Below are 20,950 nucleotides of genomic sequence, written 5' to 3'. Positions count from 1 at the left end.
AGTCATTTATGGCCTAAAGATAACTTCTTCTTCTTAATAACTCAATTTTGTTATTACACACAGGACCATCTGCAGCCTAGGACAACTCTGTGGTTTTCCTACTCCAGATATTTTCACTTCAGTCTCAGGATTATGTGAAGCATTATAAGATTTAAAAACTGGCTCATAGGCCGGGTGCGGTGGCTCACGCTTGTAATCCCAGCACTTTGGGAGGCTGAGGCAGGCGGATCACCTCAGGTCGGCAGTTCGAGACCAGCCTGACCAACAAGGAGAAACCCCGTCTCTACTAAAAATACAAAATTAGCCGGGCGTGGTGGCACATGCCTGTAATCCCAGCTACTCGGGAGGCTGAGGCAGGAGAATCACTTGAACCTGGGAGGTGAAGATTGTGGTGAGCCAAGATTGCACCACTGTACTACAGCATGGGCAAAAAGAGTAAAACTCCATCTCAAAAAACAAACAAACAAAACCTGGCTGATATTAGGAGACAAAGCAGTGTTTCATTGTTGGATACAATTTATAATATAAGTTCTTATTCATAACAGCTTATGGAACAAATTATCTGGTCCTAGAATATAAATTACCGTAAGAATAACTTTTTATAATTCTACAAAAGAAAGAATCAAAAAGGTAAGGTGAAGAACTGCTGTAGATTAACCAACTGGATACTTACTAAACATAATTTCACATGGGGAAAATAATTACTTCTTCCAACTTTAAGTCTTTACAAATATGCAAAATCACTGTAAAAACTACCTTCCTGCCTTTGTTCTTGCTATTTAGTGGAGATACTTCCATGTAGCTATCACCTCATGAACCCAATTTTTGTGGAAGGATCTTGGGCTGAACTCTTGTTCTGCTTTATGCATTGCCAATACAAGTGTCTAGAAATCTCCAAGACCGAAACTAAAATCAGAGAGCAAATTTCATTTTCTTTATATTGGCTTGAATTTGTACAAGCAGCCAGTTACTGAGCAAAAATCCTGTTTCAACTTGTACATCAAGCACATGGCTGAATAACACAGAGAAGTTATTTATTTATTTTTTTTGGAGTGCAATGGCACTTTTTTTTGCTGGAGTGCACTTTTTTTTGCTGGAATGCAATGGCACAATCTCAGCTCACTGCAGCCTCCGCCTCCCAGGTTCAAGGGATTCCCCTGCCTCAGCCTCCCAAGTAGTTGGGATTACAACCATGTGCCACCACGCCCAGCTAATTTTTGTATTTTTAGTAGAGACAGGGTTTCACCATGTTGGTCAGTCTGGTCTCAAACTCCTGACCTCAGGTGATTCACCTGCCTCAGCCTCCCAAAGTGCTAGGATTACAGGCATGAGCCACCATGCCCGGCTGCTTTTTTTTTTTTTTTCTTTAATGAGTCATTTTCACTGAGCTACCAAGTATTGAGCCCCATCCGTGAGGACACATTATGAGTACACAGTCTTACAGTCAACACCCCCAAACAGAAGACAACCAATTCAGCAAAACCAGACTTCCAAGGAGCCCACTACAGTTAGCTTTCATGGTAATTATAATAATTTTAATTATTCACAGGGAACCAAGCTCAGAGGCCTTGAGAATAGAACTTCAAAAAGCATCCTAGCAAGCTAACGCCACTTCACAGAAGAACGGCCTCAATTTGGACTAAGGGAAAACAAAACCAGAGGACCCCACAGAAGCCACGCTAATCCTTCTCCAGGAATCTGGCATCATTTTTTGTTTGTTTCTTGATTCATGTTTTTTGTTTTTGAGATGGAGTCTCGCTCTGTTGCCCAGGCTGGAGGGCAATGGCACAATCTCGGCTCACTGCAGCCTCCTCATCGCAGGTTCCAGTGATCCTTCTGCCTCAGCCTCCTGGGTAGCTGGGAATACAGGCACATACCACCATGCCCAGCTAATTTTTGTATTTTTAGTAGAGATGGGGGTCTCACCATGTTGGTCAGGCTGGTCTTGAACTCCTGACTTCAGGTGATCTGCCTGCCTCGGCCGCCCAAAGTGCTAGAATTACAGGCGTGAGCCGCTGCGCCTGGCTTTTTTTTTTTTTTTTGAGACGGAGTCTTGCTCTGTTGCCAGCCTGGAGTGCAGTGGCGTGTTCTCAGCTCACTGCAACCTCCGCCTCCTGGGTTCAGCGATTCTCCTGCCTCAGCCTCCCGAGTAGCTGGGACTACAGGCACGCACCACCATGCCCAGCTAATTTTTCATACTTTTAGTAGAGACGGGGTTTCACCATGTTGGCCAGGCTGGTCTCGAACTCCTGACTTCATGATCTGCCAGCCTCGGCCTCCCAAAGTGCTGGGATTACAGGCGTGAGCCACCGTGCCCAGCCTTTTTTTTTTTTTTTTTAAGGCAGAGTCTCGCTCTGTTGCCCAGGCTCTAGTGCAGTGGTGTGATCTCAGCTCACTGCAACCTCCGCCTCCCAGGTTCAAGCAAATTCTCACACCTCGGCCTCCTGAGTAGCTGGGATTATAGGCACCCACCATCAGGCCCAGCTAATTTTTATATTTTTAGTAGAGACGGGGTTTCACCATGTTGGCCAGTCTGGTCTTGGACTCCTGACCCCAAGTGATCCACTCACCTCAGCCTCCCAACGTGCTAGGATTACAGGCATGAGCCACCGCACCTGGCTGTTTGTTCATTTTTGAGACAGGGTCTTGCTCTGTCACCCAGGCAGGAGTGCAGTGGCACGATCATGGCTCACTGCAGCCTCCAACTCCTGCCTCCAACTCCTGGCTCAAGCAATCCTCCTACTTCAGCATCCTGAGTAATTGGGGCTACAGGTGTGCACCACCATGCCTGGCGAATTTCAGGCTGGGGTCAAACTCCTGGGCTCAAGCAATCCTCCTGCCTTGGCCTCCCAAAGTGCTGAGATTACGGGAATGAGCCACCGTGCCTGGCTGGCATCCTTTTTAAAGGGATTTGAAGTCCACACCCACTGGGTGGGAATCCTAGGGCATGCTGTGATTCGGCACACTGAAACAGAAATCTCTCAGAGATCTAAGCTGCCAGTCACCTTATTTCAAACTGAGATTGGCCAGAACCAGAATCTTAGAATACAGCAAACCAAAGTCCAACTTGTTTCACTTGGTTCCAAAATAAAAAGTAGAGAATTAAGTAAAGTTTGCCTTGGTGCAGCGACAGAAGTGCCTCCTCCCTGAGAAGGGAGATGGCAGTTCATACAAAAATTGTGAGACTTACATTCTAAAGTTGATCAACTCAAGTCATCAATGACCAACCTAGCAAATACAGGGTGAATTAGAATAAAAGATCCAGGAACAGAGCAGAAAAGCAATCAAGAAACGTCATCTTGGCTGGGCGCGGTGGCTCAGGCCTGTAATACCAGCACTTTGGGAGGCCGAGGTGGGTGGATCACGAGGTCAGGAGATCGCGACCATCCTGGCTAACACGGTGAAACCCCGTCTCTACTAAAAAACAATACAAAAAAATTAGCTGGATGTGGTGGTGGGCGCCTGTAGTCCCAGCTACTCAGGAGGCTGAGGCAGGAGAATGGCGTGAACACAGGAGGCGGAGCTTACAGTGAGCAGAGATCCAGCCACTGCACTCCAGCCTGGGCGACTGAGCGAGACTCTGTCTCAAAAAAAAAAAAAAAAGAAATGTCATCTTTTAACGAAGACCAAAATGTTCCAAGTTCAAAGATGTAAGACATCCTAAGGATGCTCTTCTATAAATTCAGACCTCGGGGAGGAGATGGAAAACGAACTTCAGTACTTATTTCTAGAAATAGAACGCAGTGCTGGGTCTGTGAGCGGGTGGGAGGTAAGGGCAAGCTGGCAGATGAACGGCAGGAGAAGAGGAACTTCTAGACAACAGGAGCAGCGAGGGTCCATATGTAGGCCTCCTCTCAGTCTTACTGGATGATGCAATCCGCTCAAAACTGCATGCCTGGGAAGAAAAAGCTCTATCATAGGGGAGGGGAAGCTGAGCCTCCAACACTGGAATCTCAGAACCATCTGGCTTAACTTGTTGTTTACAGATGAGGAAACTAAGGCCCAGAGATGTGAGGCAAACTGGTTATCAACCAACCAACTAGCATCTAGGGAGGAGCCATCAATCTCTAAAGACTTGGCTTGGGGCCATTTCCTCCCAAAGGCTATGGCTTCGTTCCCTATAAGAATTGATTTGAGAATCCTCCAAAGCCAAGAGAATATTGTTTCCTCACACTGGGCTATAGAACACAGCTTTAGTGTTTGAGAGGAGCAAGCATTAGAGGTAATGAGGAAAGTGAGTCATGTTTTATCCAGAAAGTCAGCTCTGACTATTCTAGTTCTGTGATGTCTGCCTGTTTTAAAACTATAATCTCCTAAAACACTTTATATATAATAATATATTGCTTTCTTGGCTTGCCAATGACATTAAAAATTTCCTAAGAATAGGGACTACATCTTTTTTTTTTTTTTTTTTTTTTGAGACAGAGTCTTGCTCTGTTGCCCAGGCTGGAGTGCAGTGGCGTGATCTTGGCTCACTGCAACCTCCGCCTCCTGGGTTCAAGCGAGTCTCTTCCTCAGATTCCTGAGAAGCTGGGATTTCAGGCATGTGCCACCATATCCGGCTAATTTTTGTATTTTTAGTAGAGACAGGGTTTCACCATGTTGGCCAGGCTGGTCTCGAACTCCTGGCCTCAAGTGATCCGCCTCAGCCTCCTACAGTGTTGGGATTACAGGCGTGAGCCACCGCGCCCGGCCAGACTACATCTTATACAGCTGTTTCTCACAGCACCTCTAGTTGTGCTGAGCACACAGTTAACAGTTCAACAATTATATGCTTGACTGATGCTTTACAGGCATAATAGACTAAAATAAGATCTTGAAAAGCTAGAGCCCAAAAGAGGGTCAGCAAAACATCTTCAGTACTGTTTGCACAGGACAGCTGTGTTAATATTCTATGAGAGCAATGGAAATGCTGTGCTCTTGAGCTACTGATTGGGATTTGAAATTATCAACTTTCTTTTTTTTTTATTAAAAAAAATAGGCCGGGCGCAGTGGCTCACGCCTGTAATCCCAGCACTTTGGGAGGCCGAGGTGGGTGGATCATGAGGTCAGGAGATCGAGACCATCCTGGCTAACACAGTGAAACCCCGTCTGTACTGAAAATACAAAAAATTAGCCAGGCGTCATGGCGGGCGCCTGTAGTCCCAGCTACTCGGGAGGCTGAGGCAGGAGAACGGCGTGAACCCAGGAGGCGGAGCTTGCAGTTAGCCGAGATCGCGCCACTGCACTCCAGCCTGGGCAACAGAGCGAGACTCCGTCTCAAAAAAAAAAAAAAAAAAAAAGATAGGCCGAGTGCGGTGGCTCACACCTGTAATCCCAGCACTTTGGGAGGCCAAAGTGGGTGGATCACCTGAGGTCAGGAGTTTGAGATCAGCCTGGTCAACATGGCAAAACCCCATCTCTACTAAAAAAATAGAAAAATTAGCCAGGTGTGGTGGTGGTACATGCCTGTAATCCCAGCTACTTGGGAGGCTGAGGCAGGAGAATCACTTGAACCTGGGAGGCAGAGGTTGCGGTGGGCCGAGATTGCGCCACTGCACTCCAGCCTGAGTGAGACTCCATCTCAAATAAAAAAATACTGAGTTTTTTTTTTTTAAGACAGGTTCTTACTCTGTTACCCAGGCTGGAGTGCAGTGGCACAATCATGGCTCACTGCAGCCTCAACCTCCCAGGTTCAAGTGATCATCTCACCTCAGCCTCCTGAGTAGCTGGGACTACAGGCGTACACCACCATACCTGGCTAATTTTTATATGCTTTGTAGAGACAGAGTTTCTATATGTTGCCCAGACTGGTCTTGAATTCCTGGACTCAAGCTATCCACCTGCCTCAGCTTCCCAAAATGCTGGGATCACAGATGTGAGCTACCACATCCAGCCCTAATTTTCTTATTCATTGTCTTCTCTCTCCTTAGGCTCTGTCCTACTCCTTGAAAAGTTAAAACAGGTCCAGCCAGGTGTGGTGGTGTGAATTTGTAGTCCCAGCTACTCAGGAAGCTGAGGCGAGAGGATCTCTTGAGCCCAGGAGTCTGATGATGTAGTGCACCACGACCACGCTTGTGAATAGCCACTGTACTCCATCCTGGGTGACAAAGTGAGACCCCATCTCTAATAAGTAAATAAAACGCAAACAAAAAAGCTCTACTGTAACTATTTCTAATGGTTTCAATGTCTTAAACACAGACCACAGGTTTACAACATAAGAAAAAAAAGTTCAGGAAATAAAATTCACAAATTTGGCCACTTTTTTTTTCACTGTAGCTCTCAGATCTCATGGCCACTTGTTTTTCACTTTTATTTTTTAAAGGCTAGTCAAGTGAAGCAGTGGGAGTGGAAATGGAACAAAGAGATCTATAACTGGTTATGACAAATTAGTCGTAAACACCACTGCACTTGGACTAGCCGCCACTTGTTTTCTACCTCTGAAAAAAAAAAGACAGGAGTTAGAGACCAGCCCCAGCAACATAGTGAGATCTTGTCTCTACATACACAGACAAAAAAATTAGCCTGTAGTCCCAGTCACTCGGGAGGCTGAAGTAGGAGGACTGCACCACGGCACTACGATCTGGGTGACAGAGTGAAACCTTGTCTCAAAAAAAAAAAATGAATTTTTTGGGTTGAAAATCAAATTTTCCGGAGAAACTTATTAAACTCAAACCTCTAATATCCTTTTGATTCTACTTTTAGACATCAGGAAATCCTTTTGCAAATCAATTAACTCTTGAAGTATGGTAAGTTCACTAATAATCCTATTAGCACTCAGAAAGACAAAAGAGAGGTGAATGAAATGGCAAAGATGCCCAGAAGGAAACGACATGGCATGAATCAGTATCAGCTGTCTAGTGTCTGTACTTCTGCGGCTAAGGATCACTCAGTGCAATACCCCCAACCCTGCACATTCCCACCAATTAGTTATATCAAAAACTGCTTGTGAATCCCAAATGATGGGAAAAATAAAAACACTTTAGTACTGCCATCAAAGTACCCTGGGGCTGGGCACAGTGGCTCATGCCTGTAATCCCAGCACTTTGGGAGGCTAAGGCGGGCAGATCACCTAAGGTCTGGAGCTCGAGACAAGCCCGGCCAACATAGCGAAACCCTTCTTTACTAAAAAATACAAAAATTGGCCGGGTGCGGTGGCTCACGCCTGTAATCCCAGCTCTTAGGGAGGCCAAGGCGGTCGGATCACGAGGTCAGGAGATCGAGACCATCCTGGCTAATACAGTGAAACCCTGTCTCTACTAAAAATATAAAAAATTAGCCAGGCGAGGTGGTGGGCCTCAGGAGGCTGAGGCAGGAGAATGGCGTGAACCCGGGAGACGGAGCTTGCAGTGAGCCAAGATCGCGCCACTGCACTCCAGCCTGGGCGACAGACCGAGACTCCGTCTCAAAAAAAAAAAAAAAAATTAGCTGGGCATGGTGGCGGGTGCCTGTAATCCCAGCTACTCGAGAGGCTGAGGCAGGAGAATCGTTTGAACCCAGGAGGCAGAGGTTGCAGTGAGCCGAGATTACGCCATTGCACTCCAGCCTGGGTGACAGAGTGAGACTCCATCTCACCAAAAAAAAAAAAAAAAAAGGTACCCTGGGAGGTCTGTGAAGAGAATAGCAGGTTATAAGAAGGGATTACAAAAGACCACTTTTGCTGCCACCCTCGGCCCTCCCTGGGATAATAAGCCAGAGTACTGAGGGTGAACAAGCCAATTCTTGTCATGGACGATAACTGCTTTTTAGAGGTCACAAAAGCTCTGGTATACTAAACTCCTTAAAACTGGAATGAGACAAACGTGTAAATTCCACATTGAGTTTTTTTGGCGAGTTAGACTTTGACTTTGCAACTCCAAGGTAAAATCAAATGCTGTTCAGAGACTATTATCAAGAATATGTTGAGCAGTGGCTCAATGCTGGCAGAAATCTCACCCACTAGAATGACTTTTTTTTTTTTTGAGATGGAGTCTCACTGTTGCCCAGGCTGGAGTGCAGTGGTGCGATTAGAATGACTTCTGAAAAAAATACTTGTCTATCATGGAGAGACAAACTGGCTCCCAAGTTTGGGAACGTCCGTAGGCTGTCAAGTGGATCCAAAGATAGGATTCACACTGCTGCAGATTCAAGATGCAGAAGTCAATTCAGCAGGAGAAAGAAATCCAGCAAGTTCAGAATGGATCCTCTGAGATGTCAAAGAGACCAGTGGAGATGCAAATCTTAAGCCTCACTATAAAAACTAAAGTCTGGCTGGGCGCGGTGGTGGCTCACACCTGTAATCCCAGCACTTTGGGAGGCTGAGGTGGGCAGATCACGAGATTAGGAGTTCCAAGACCAGCCTGGCCAAGATGGTGAAACCCCGTCTCTACTAAAAATACAAAAATTAGCTGGGCGTGGTGGCATGCGCCTGTAGTCCCAGCTATCTAGGAGGCTGAGGCAGGAGAATCACTGGAACCTAGGAGGTGGAGATTGTGGTGAGCCGAGATCACGCCACTGCACTCCAGCCTGGGGAACAGAGCAAGACTCTGTCTCAAAAATAAATAAATAAATAAATAAATATAAAAAATAAAAAATAAAGTCTGGCCAGGCATGGTGGCTCACGCCTGTAATCCCAGCACTTTGGGAGGACAAGGCAGATGGATCACGAGGTCAGGAGTTCAAGACCAGCCTGGCCAAGAGGGTGAAACCCCGTCTCTACTAAAACTACAAACGTTAGCTAGGCACGGTGGCAGGCACCTGTAATCCCAGCTACTTAGGAGGCTGACGCAGGAGAGTCGCTTGAATCTGGGTGGCAGAGGTTGCAGTGAGCTGAGATCACGCCACTGCACTCCAACCTGGGCGACAGAGTGAGACTGTCTCAAAAAAACCCCAAAAAACAAGAAACTAAAGTCCAGGCATGGTGGCTCACGCCTGTAATAATCCCAGCACTTTGGGAGGCCAAGGCAGGTGGATTGCTTGAGGCCAGGAGTTCGAGACCAGCCTGACCAACATGGCAAAACCATGTCTCTATTAAAAATACAAAAATTAGCCAGGTATGGTGGTGTACACCTGTGATCCCAGCTACTTGGGAGGTTGAGACACAAGAATTGCTTGAACGTGGAAGGCAGAGGTTGCAGTGAGCTAACATTGTGCCACTGTACTCTAGCCTGGGCGACAGAGTGAGATTCTGTCTCAAAAAAAGAAAGAAACAAACAAAAAATCCCTAAAGTCTTCGTAAGTGAAATCATGGAGGATATAATCCACGTAAAGGGCTTAGCACAATGCCCACTACGTAGTAATAATAGTAACATTTACTAAACACTTAACCATAGTGACTCCTCAGTTGTCTCTCAGAGAGCAGCTCTAGAAAGTTGTTGTTTTTTTTGTTTATTTTTTTGAGATGGAGGCTCTCTCCGTCGCCCAGAATGAAGTGCAGCGGCGCCATCTGGGCTCACTGCAACCTCTGCCTCCCAGGTTCAAGTGATTCTCCTGTCTCAGCTTCCCATATAGCTAGGACTACAGGTGCATGCCAGCACGCCCAGCTAATTTTTGTGTTTTTAGTAGAGATGGGGTTTTGCCATGTTGGCCCGGCTGGTCTTGAACTCCTGACCTCAAGTGATCTGCCCACCTCAGCCTCTTAAAGTGCTGGGACATTTTTGAGGCAAATACTGAGCCTATGGAGGAATTCCAGTTTAGTATTTTTGGCGCTCTCAATAGAGAACACCATATTTTTGTCCCTTAAATGTAACAATCACAAGGACATCTTCTCTGAGGAACTGGAAGAGAGGCCTGAAGGGTGGAGATTTCAGATAAAAAGCTAAAGAGAAAGAGTTAAAGAAGCATCCTCCTGAAGTTACTAAATGTATGGCTCATAAATCTATGGGCTCTATAGGGAAATGGTTAACTGCCAACTTAGTAAAGCTGGGGAATTTTAGCGTGAGCATATTAGTTGAACAATGTGAAAAATCAGCAAAACTGCTTTGCCATGAGCAGCGAGTCCCTGAAATAGGCTCTCATTTACTTTCCATTTCTTCTGCTTTCCAGTCTCTTCTCTTTGAAGCAGCTCTTGATTAGTTTCTTTTTAATTGCCACTTAATTGGGAAATAAAATTAGAACACTTATTTGATATCAGTGATGAGGTTTCTCTTTCCATTCTGCTTTGATCTAGTTTTGAAAAACCAAAAGTTGAAGGGAGAAATTAAAAAGGAACTAAAAAGATTTCTTATTTCCAAGAGCTAGCTGCAGCTATAAGCCAACAAATAAACAGGGAAAGAACGACTCTTGGAGAAGCTGAAGAGAAAAACAAAAACAAGTAAGGCTAGCTTTATGGAATTTATTTTCAGAAAGACTGTTCTTTCCTCCTAAGTTTTCATAAGGGATAATATCTCACAACCAGGAAATGAGGTGAACTTATAAAGAATCCATGTTAACCTGTCCCAAGGAGTAAGAGAGCAGGATGGAGATGAGACACCTCTTGTCAGAGGGCTCTTGACCCATGCTTACCAGGATCTCAATGATACTGAAGACACTGCAAAATAAATTCCGAGGCTCCTAGAACACAATAGTCTAAAAGTTCTTTTTTATTCCAAAACACTCAGACAAACTTCACTTATTACCCCCAAATTAAAATCTGCCAACTGATGAGATTTATTCTTTGACAATACTTCTTGGAAAGACTCTCATTAAAAAAAAAAAAAAATCAAATTAAACCATGTAGATGAATCATGAACTACAGGTGGATGCTGCATAAAGATTATCTTAGTCTGACTCTCCTCTCAATTGTTTAAGATAATTATGCTAGGCACGTAACTGGGGGAAATTCAGTGCAGTAAAAAAACAAACAAAACTGGCTGGAGGCAGGAGCTTATGCCCACAATCCCAGCAGTTTGGGAGGCCAAGGTGGGAGCATCACTTGAGGCCAGCAGTTTGAGACCAGCCTGGGCTAAATAGTGAGATCCCCATCTCTACAGAAACTTTTTAAAAAGAAAATTAGCCAGGGATGATGGTGCCTGTCTACAGTCCTAGCTACTTGGGAGGCTGAGGTGGGAGGATCGCTTGAGCCCAGGTCAAAGGCTGCAGTAAGCCATGATCACACCACTGTACTACAGCCTGGACGACAGAGCGAGGCCCTGTTTCCAAAGTAATAATAATAATTTAAAAATTAAATTAAACATTTTTAAAATAGAAAAACTGAAGAGATGCACCCATACACATTGCATAGGTATGCATGTATACCTATATGTATACATGAAGGGTTTGGGGTTTTTTGTATTTATAGAGATGGGGTCTCACCATGTTGCCCAGGCTGGTCTCGAACTCCTGGGCTCAAGTGATTTTTCTGCCTCAGCCTCCCAAAGTGCTGAGATTACAGGCATGAGCCACTACACACAACCACATGAAGTTTTATATTCACCAAATGTTTATGCTGATTTAATTACGGAGGAAACAGAAGACTAGAAAAGTCAAGAACTAAACTCATATACAAAGAGACATAAGAAACTAATACAACTGGCCGGGCATGGTGGCTCACGCCTGTAATCCTAGCACTTTCGAAGGCCAAGGCAGGCAGATTGCCTGAGCTCAGGAGTTCGAGACCAGCCTGGGCAACACGGTGAAACCCCGTCTCTACTAAAATATGAAAAATTAGCTGGGCGTGGCAGTGTGCTCCTGTAGTCCCAGCTACTTAGGAGGCTGAGGCAGGAGAATTCTTGAACCTGGGAGGCAGAGGCTGCAGTGAGCCAAGATCGTGCCACAGCACTCCAGCCTGGGCAACAGAATCCAGTACATGAATTTAGCTCATTTTATTGGCACAGAGCACTATGACTTTAGTTCCTGAAAAAAAGGGCCAGGAGGCTGGGTGTGGTGGCTCATGCTTACAATCCCAGCACTTTGGGAGGCTAAGGCAGGAGGATCACTTGAACCCAGGAGTTTGAGACTAGCCTGGGCAACACAGCGAGACACAGTCTCTTTAAAAAAAAAAAAAAAAAAAAAAAAAAAAAAAAAAAAAAAAGGCCTAAGAGAATAAGGGTTAACTTGAACTAACATTAACCTTTATTATATATTACACATTTTAGACTCTCTAGCATTGAAAGGAAAACTTCTGTCAATTTTTACATGATTTTTGAGAACATTTTAAATAATACTAAGTAAAGACAAAAAACATTTCAACAAGCAAAACACAGTGGAAAGCACACAACAGTGGAAAGCTCCACAGCAAATTGGAGCTTCCTGGTTTCTGTAGGTATTTCTTTTTTTTTTTTTGAGACGGAGTCTGGCTCTGTCGCCCAGGCTGGAGTGCCCAGTAGTGTGATCTCGGCTCACTGCAAGCTCTGCCTCACAGGGTCACACCATTCTCCTGCCTCAGCCTCCCGAGTAGCTGGGACTACAGACACGTGCCACCACGCCCGGCTAATTTTTTGTATTTTTATTAGAGATGGGGTTTCATTGTGTCAGCCAGGATGGTCTCGATCTCCTGACCTCGTGATCCTGCCTGCCTTGGCCTCCCAAAGTGCTGGGATTACAGGCGTGAGCCACTGCGCCCGGCCTCTGTAGGTATTTCATAAAAATTGTAGTAAGGGTTACAATGAGAATTATTCGGGGAGAGAAAATGTGTATGTAAGAAAAATCTGACATCCTCTCACTTGGTGAGGGGAGATGAAACTCCACTAATATTGGGCTAGGCACTTTAATATCTGCCATTCATTCATACAGCAAATACTCATTAATGCCCATTAAGTGCTAGGCATTTCGAAGACACAATCCTGTTTACATGCACCTTACTGTCAGATGAGACAGGTACCTGACACATTAAGAAAAATTACTAAACATGTAGTTATATTTATTGTTATTATAACTACTGTTACAATAAAAGCTACAATACAGTATGTGATAAGAGCAGAGGGGCAATCTGGGAGGTTAGGGACAATCTGAAGAAAAAGGAGGAGGGAGGAAGAGGAGTGCATTCCAGATGTTATCTCATTAATCCCTACAACTCTGAGTTAAGTACCTTTCCCAAGGTCACAGGACTGTTAAGTGTCAGAGCCAAGCTTTGAGATGAGATTTTGAGATCAGAGGCTTGCTCTGTTGCCCAGGCTGGAGTGCAGTGGAGAGATCTCAGCTCACTGCAACCTCTGCCTCCTGTTTTCAAGTGATTCTCCTGCCCTCAGCCTCCCGAGTAGCTGAGATTACAGGCGCCTGCCATCACACCCAGCTAATTTTTGTATTTTTAGTAGAGATGAGGTTTCGCTATGCTGGCCAGGCTGGTCTCAAACTCCTGACCACAAGCGATCTGCCCACCTCAGCCTCCCAAAGTGCTGGGATTACAGGCGTGAGCCACCGCGCCTGGCCTGAGATCAGATTTAAATGATTCCAAAGTCCATGCTTTTCCACTATGCCGTGCTGCATTTTCCCACATTGCTGCTTCTCTCCAAAACCATTTCCTCTTAAAATTCATGGAAAAATGTTGACTCTACCCCAGATTCTTAGTGCCAGAATTAGACTCTCTCCTCCAGACTAGGCCCTTAGTTTTTCACCTGCTACCTCCAAACTCATTTTCACAGATCTTTAGATTTGGGATGCTAATAAACATAATTTTTTCACCCAGACCATAACCATGCACAGAAACACCACCGCAAACTGTCAAAGTTTTTAAGGTTATTACTTACTTCTTTTTTTTTTTTTGAGACGGAGTCTCGCTCTGTCGCCCAGGCTGGAGTGCAGTGGCGCAATCTCGGCTCACTGCAAGCTCCGCCTCCCGGGTTCACGCCATTCTCCTGCCTCAGCCTCTCCGAGTAGCTGGGACTACAGGCACTCGTCACCATGCCCGGCTAATTTTTTGTATTTTTAGTAGAGACGGGGTTTCACCGTGGCCTCGATCTCCTGACCTCGTGATCCGCCCGCCTCGGCCTCCCAGAGTGCTGGGACTACAAGCGTGAGCCACCACGCCCGGCCGGTTATTACTTACTTCTACTACAAATAAAATAATTTTATTTATTTTTTTTTTTTGAGATGGAGTCTCGCTCTGTTGCCAAGCTGGTGTGCAGTGGCGCGATCTCAGCTCACTGCAACCTCCACCTCCCGGGTTCGAGTGATTCTCCTGCCTCAGCCTCCCGAGTAGCTGGGACTACAGATATGCGCCACCATGCCCAGCTAATTTTTCTATTTTTAATAGAGACAGGGTTTCACCATGTTGGCCAGGATGGTCTCAATCTCTTGACCTTGTGATCCACCTGACTCGGCCTCCCAAAGTGATGGGATTACAGGCATGAGCCATTGTGTGCTTTTTTTTGTTATTTGGTCCAGATCTCTGCCCCAGTCTGGCCTCCTTGGCCCAAATGGAATACAGGCAGGACCACCCACCTCGCCTCTAATTGAGACAGGGTTTTGCTCTGTTGCCCAGGTTGGAGTGCAGTGGCGCAATCTCAACTCACTGCAGCCTCCACCTCCCAGGTTCAAGAGATTCTCCTGCCTCAGTCTCCGCAGTAGCTGGGACTATAGGCGTACGCCACCATGCCCAGCTAAATTTTGTATTTTTAGTGGAGACGGGGTTTCACCATGTTGGTCAGGCTGTTCTCAAACTCCTGACCTCAAGTGATCCGCCTGCCTCGGCCTCCCAAAGTGCTGGGATTACAGGTGTGAGCTACCACGCTAGGCCAATAAAATAACTTTCTGGCACACAGTTTTGAAAAGTGATTCACAGATTATAGCGCACAAACCTAAGGACACTGGTCAGGACAACAGTTAAGAAGACAAAAATAAAAGCAACTACAAAAAGAGCAAAGAAAATGCCACACTTTCACTTCTGGAATGACTTTCACATTCACCAACTCTCATCTGTGATTCAGATCTCTACTCAGGAGAGCTTCACTTTCCCTTCTTCCGGTTCCTACTTCCTCTTTCTCAGCTCTTCCATTTTTAGGAATATCAAACTTCAAAACAAGGCTTTTATTACATTAGATCTGTTGTGGGTTATAGCAACAGAACAGTCATAAAAACTAAATTTGGCAAGCTTCCTATTCCTCTACATTCTTCCTGTGATTTTTTTTTTTTTTTTTTTTTGAGAAGGAGTCTCGCTCTGTCGCCCAGGCTGGAGTGCAGTGGCGTGATCTCAGCTCACTGCAAGCTCTGCCTCCTGGGTTCACGCCATTCTCCTGCCTCAGCCTCCGGAGTAGTTGGGACTACAGGCGCCCGCCACCACGCCCGGCTAAATTTTTTGTATTTTTAGTAGAGACGGGATTTCACAGTGTTAGCCAGGATGGTCTCGATCTCCTGACCTCGTGATCTGCCTCCCAAAGTACTGGGTTTACAGGCGTGAGCCACCGTGCCCGGCCCTTCCTGTGATTTTTAATGCTGGCTGAAGAACAAAAAAGCTAGATCTTTTAACCTAAGATTTACCACAAGCAGATTATAAACCACTTAAATACAGTCATGCTTCACTGAACGTCAGGGGTATGTGCTGGGAAATGCATGGTTAGCTGATTTTTGTCTTGCAGACATCATAGGGTGTACTTACACAAACCTAGATGGTATAGCCTACTAAATGCCTAGGCTATATGGTGTACATTACAGTAACATGCTATACAGGTTTGTAGCCTAGGAGCAATAGGCTACTGCATGTTACTGAGTACTGCAGGCAACTATAACACAATGGTAAGTATTTGTGTATCTAAGCATACCTAAACATAGAAAGGATACAATAAAAATATGTACTATAATTTTGTGGGACCATCTCTTCTATGCAGCCTTTGGTCTTTATACCTTTATATCTGGACTACCACCAATACTGCGAATAACAAGGTGGCTATGAGAATCAGACTGCCTCAGACTCGGCAAGTTATACACCCAAAAATCTCTCACGACTTTCAGTTTAAAAATATATCTACAAATATAGACAGGAAGATGGGGAGAGACAGCGCGAGTGCCAGTGCCAGGCACCAACCATGTGAAGAAAGATGAATAAGCTGTGGCTTACAGCAGTAAAAACTAATTTGGAAAAAGAATTCAACATTCAAATGCCTGGTGCGTTTCTTCATCCATAGGAACAAATAGTAACTAATGGCAAGACCCTAAAGTACAGGATAGGCAGTATGGAGCCCGAGGACTCCAAATACTCTCCAAGAAACAACATCGCTCATTTCTTGAAGCCTGGGGCTGCTCTGCAAAGGTAACAAGGCAAAGATGTTCGAAGACTTAATTATATTAATATATTGTTCAGGATACTTATGGATTATTTGGAGCAATGGAAACTATGTAAATCAAAGCATTACCATATCGTTAATTACATAGGTTTATAAGGTGAGTTTATATTTTGGGATTCTCTGGCAGTGATATTTTACAATATAATTATATATACAGTTTGTATAGTCTGATGAGTTTCCTCACTGAGGGTGAACTGCTGCGAAATGTTTTATTATTCGTTTATTGCTAGTCACGTTGTTCAAACAACACGTCTATAAGTAACGTTCCCTTTGAACTGTACTGTTACTAGACTGTCCTGTGTTGTACCATCGAAAACCATCGTCCAACATGCTCTTTTCCCAGGAATGGCCTGAAGCACACGAGTGGAACATTGCATAGAACTTTTATATAATAAAAGTACTGAACGTCTCCAGCCCTTAATATCCAGAGCACCCACCCTTGGTAAATGACAAAGGCAGTAACCAATCGCCAGGCAGGAGCCTAGTGACTTCGCCAATAAGAACATGAGGGTGGGGCTAGACTAAGCTCCCGGTGACTTCCCCGCACCCCAGAGACCCAGGTTGTGGGAGGCTGGACAGGAATTGGACTCCGAGGATTTCGTTACCCCCGGTTGTAGCTGTTGTCCTCCTCATTCTCGCAATCGCTGCAGTGCTCATGGCCGTTCCCGTTCCCTTCCATCATCTGCGGCAGCGGAGGTGCCGGCGGCTTCACTGCTGTCTCACTCTCGTCCGCCATCTTGAGTTGCGAGAGCAGGGCTCCGCGCCCCGCTACATGGGGGGTTCCTATTGGACAAGGGGAATTTGCGCTGCATTCTGGGTTTTGTAGTTTTTCTGGCGAAGGGAGCTGCCACTAGGAGAGACTCTTTCCCAGGAAACTGACTACAATACCCAGGAATCACGAGGACGGCTCCAGTCGGATTAAGGGGCGGGGCCACTAATACCCGGAAGTCTAGGCATTCGGCCACGCTTTGAGGAAAGAAGGGGCGCAAGATTGGTGGGACCGACCCTTGGGAACCGGGCGGCCGCCTGGCATGCTGGGAGTTGTAGTTCGATGCTGGTTTAGGGTTTCAGGCGTGGAGGTTCCAAATCCAAGGTTTGATTTCAGCCTGCCCTTGCCAGTGCCTGGGCCGCTGGGAGCCGTTATTGGCTGCCGTTAAGGACCGTTACCTTTCCCGAGTAAGTGAAAGGGCCTGAGGCCCGCGTGTGCGACCAGCCTGGAGCCGGAATGCCCCAAGCCTTCTTGGAGTGGGCTTTTCTGCAAGAAGCCGAGTTGATTCCTGGCCGCCTTCCTCACTCGGGAGTCTGGGCAACGCGGCGGTCATTGGCAGTTCGAGGTCTCATGAGAGGCAGTGGATTTTTTTGTGCGAAGCGCTGACCCTAAGCCAGGAGACCACACTGCTAGGGAGGCAGGGCTCGCCGCCTCATCTTGGCCTCCAGGTGCTGATCTTCGCCAAGCTCTTTCGCGCACACATGGTCCCTTTAATTCCCCACAAGAATCTTCCACAACGACTCTTTTTTTTTTTTTTTTTAAATACGGCCGCCCTCTGTCGCCCAGGCTAGAGCGCAATGGCTCAAGATCACGGCTCACTGCAATCAAGCTATCCTCCCACCTCAGCCTCCCAAGTACCTAGGACTACAGACGTGAGCCACCACACCGGGCTAATTTTTATATTTTTTGTAGAGACGAGGGTCTCGCCTTGTTGCCCAGGCTGGTCTCGAACTCCTGGCCTCTAGGGATCTTCCTACCCCAACCCCACAAAGTGCTGGGATTACAGACGTGAGCCACGGCACCCAGCCCACATCGACTCTTTCTTTAATAAGTGCCAGACTCTGTAGTAAGGCCTTTCGTACATTATCTCATTTAATCCTCTCAACAAGTCTACAATACAAGTCTACAATATAGGTCCTATTATTATTATTCATCTTTTTGTTTTGTTTTGTTTTGAGGCGGAGTCTCGCTCTGACGCCCAGGCTGGAGTGCAGTGGTGCAGTCTCGGCTCACTGCAACCTCCGCCTCCCAGGTTCAAGTGATTCTCTTGCCTCAGCCTCCTGGGTAGCTGGGATTAAAGGCGCATGCCACCACACCTGGCTAATTTTTGTATTTTTAGTAGAGATGGGGTTTCAATCTCAAACTCCAGACCTCGTGATCTGCCTACTTCGGCCTCCCAAAGTGCTGGGATTAGAGGTGTGAGCCACCGTACCCGGCCATATTGACCTTTTTGACAGATGAAAAAATGTGGCCCTGAGAGGTTGGTAAATTGCACAGTCACATAGCTAGTTAAGTGGCAACTCGGTATACAAATCTGGATCTGTGTGCCCCTAGGCCCTCTGAATTCTTTGCCACCATAGAAGTCCCATTTTCTGATACACTGTTCACTCAAGGAAATCAGTTACTAAAAGGTAACTGTGACTCTATGTGTGTATTCTATGTCAGGGGAAAAAAGGTAACTGCCACATTTTAATCTGTTTTTAACCTTGATTGAATGTTTCAGTCCCTGAGTCTCACTCTTGTGACTGAGTAATCTCACCTGAGTGCCCAAAGACATGGTTCCCATTTGTGGAAATTTCCTATTCGGGTTGAGTGTGGTGGGTGATGAGAGGACTAATTCTTACCATCAGAGCACTCCATGGCCAAAAAGGGAAATGATCTTTGCCTTTGGGAAGGATCTCAACATGGGAAGAATGGCAGGGCGGGAAGAAACAGTTCCCATGTGACTCAGGGAAAGAAAACACAATTAAAACACAGAAGTAAATATAGTCAACTCTGTTTCTTTCTTTCTTTTTTTTTTTTTTTTGAGGCGGAGTCTCGCTCTGTCGCCCAGGCTGGAGTGCAGTGGCGCAATCTCAGCTCACTGCAAGCTCTGCCTCCCGGGTTCACGCCATTCTCCTACCTCAGCCTCCCAAGTAGCTGGGACTACAGGCGCCTGCCACCTCGCCCGGCTAATTTTTTGTATTTTTAGTAGAGACGGGGTTTCACCATGTTAGCCAGGATGGTCTCGATCTCCTGACCTCGTGATCCGCCCGCGTCAGCCTCCCAAAGTGCTGGGATTACCCAGGCATGAGCCACCACGCCCAGCCAACTCAACTCTGTTTTTATATCCATGGCATGAGCCACCGCGCCCAGCCAACTCAACTCTGTTTTTATATCCATGGCATAAGCATAAGTAATTATGATCCAAAGCAGCAGATAATCCCCAGTCATTTATATTTGACTTTGGAAGGCAGTCAAAGATGCCCACTCAGTCTGAGAGCTGTCACCACACTCAACTCTCCGGGGTCCAAGACTGCTGTTCAACGCGATTGCCCTATTTGCAGCTGCAGGGAAGCGGGGGTCAGAGATAAGAATAATAATAATAAAGCCAGGCCAGGTGCCGGGGCTCACGCCAGTAATCCCAGCACTTTGGGAGGCCGAGGTGGGTGGATCACCTGAGGTCAGGAGTTCGAGACCAACCTGGCCAACGTGGCAAAACCCCGTCTCTACTGAAAATACAAAAAAATTAGCTGGGCTTAGTGGTGGGCGCCTGTAATCCCAGCTACTTGGGAGGCTGAGACGCGCGAATCTTTTGAACCTGGGAGGCAGAGGTTGCAGTAAGCCAAGATTCTGCCACTGCACTCTAGCCTGATTGACAAAGTGGGACTCTGTCTCAAAAAAATAAAAAGTAGCCTGGGCGTGGTGGCTCATGCCTGTAATCCCAGCACTTTGGGATTACAATAATAAAAGATAAAAAGGTATTGTGTATGCTATTTTTATTTATTATTATTATTTTTGAGACTGAGTCTCGCTCTGTCACCCACGCTGGAGTGCAGTGGTGCAGTCTCGGCTTGCTGCAACCTCTGCCTTCTGCATTCAAGCAATCATCCCGCCTCAGCCTCCCCGGTAGCTGGGACTACAGGTGCGCACCCCCATGCCCGGCTAATTTTTGTACTTATAGTAGAGATGGGGTTTCACCATGTTGGCCAGGCTGGTCTTAAACTCCTGACCTCAGGTAATCCACCCACCTCGGCCTCCCAAAGTGCTGGAATTACAGGTGTGAGCCACCATGCCTGGCTTTTTTTTTTTTTTTTGTGAGACAGAATCTCACTGCCACCCAGGTTGGAGTGCAGTGGCACAATCTCGACTCACTGCAACCTCTGCCTTCCAGGTTTAAGCGAGTATCCTGCCTCAGCCTCCCGAGTAGCTGGGATTACAGGTGCCTGCCACCACGCCCAGCTAATTTTTGTACTTTTAGTAGAGACAGGGTTTCACCACGTTGGCCAGGCTGGTCTCGAACTCCTGACCTCAGGTGATCCGCCCGCCTTGCCCTCCCAAAGTGCTGAGATTACAGGTGTGAGACACCGCACCCGGCCTGAAATACTTTTTTTTTTTTTTTGAGATGGAGTCGCACTCTGTCGCCCAGGCTGGAGTGCAGTGGCACTATCTCGGCTCACTGCAACTTCCGCCTCCCGGATTCAAGCAGTTCTCCTGCCTCAACCTCCCGAGTAGCTGGGATTACAGGCACACACTGCCATGCCCAGCTAATTTTTTGTATTTTAGTAGAGACGGGGTTTCACCATGTTGCCCAGGCTGGTCTCCAACTCCTGAGCTCAGGCAATCCGCCTGCCTTGGCCTCCCAAAGTGCTAGGATTACAGACATGAGCCACTGCGCCCGGCCGAGAGCTTTCCACTTTGAAACAATTTTAGTTTGTGAAAAGCTGGCCCGGTTCTGCCTTATGGAGTTATGCAGAAATATAGCTGGGTGAGGTGGCTCATGCCTGTAATCCCAACACTTGGGGAGGCTGAGATGGGTGGATCACTT

At 46.4% G+C, this 20,950-nt stretch overlaps 1 protein-coding gene across 2 annotated transcripts in view; it reads right to left on the bottom strand.

Moving 5' to 3' along the window:
- The window catches only part of NMT1 (N-myristoyltransferase 1), a 44,144-nt gene extending 26,886 nt beyond the window's left edge, over positions 1-17,258 (bottom strand). The window contains exons 1-2 of one of the 2 annotated variants that reach the window (XM_032163897.2): positions 17,160-17,258; positions 16,760-16,937 (exon numbers count right to left, since the gene is read on the bottom strand). In XM_032163897.2, coding sequence (XP_032019788.2) covers positions 16,760-16,937; positions 17,160-17,187 — 206 coding nt within the window. In that variant the 5' untranslated portion in view covers positions 17,188-17,258. The remainder of the gene's footprint in view (positions 1-16,759; positions 16,938-17,159) is intronic. The other variant, XM_032163898.2, reaches the window with a different exon arrangement.
- Positions 17,259-20,950: the final 3,692 nt, after the last annotated feature.

This window comes from Hylobates moloch, unplaced genomic scaffold, assembly GCF_009828535.3.
Source record: "Hylobates moloch isolate HMO894 unplaced genomic scaffold, HMol_V3 SCAFFOLD_10, whole genome shotgun sequence".
Classification (NCBI taxonomy): domain Eukaryota; kingdom Metazoa; phylum Chordata; class Mammalia; order Primates; family Hylobatidae; genus Hylobates; species Hylobates moloch.
The sequence above is the reverse complement of the archived record's forward strand: the minus strand, read 5'-3'. Positions and strand labels throughout refer to the sequence as shown.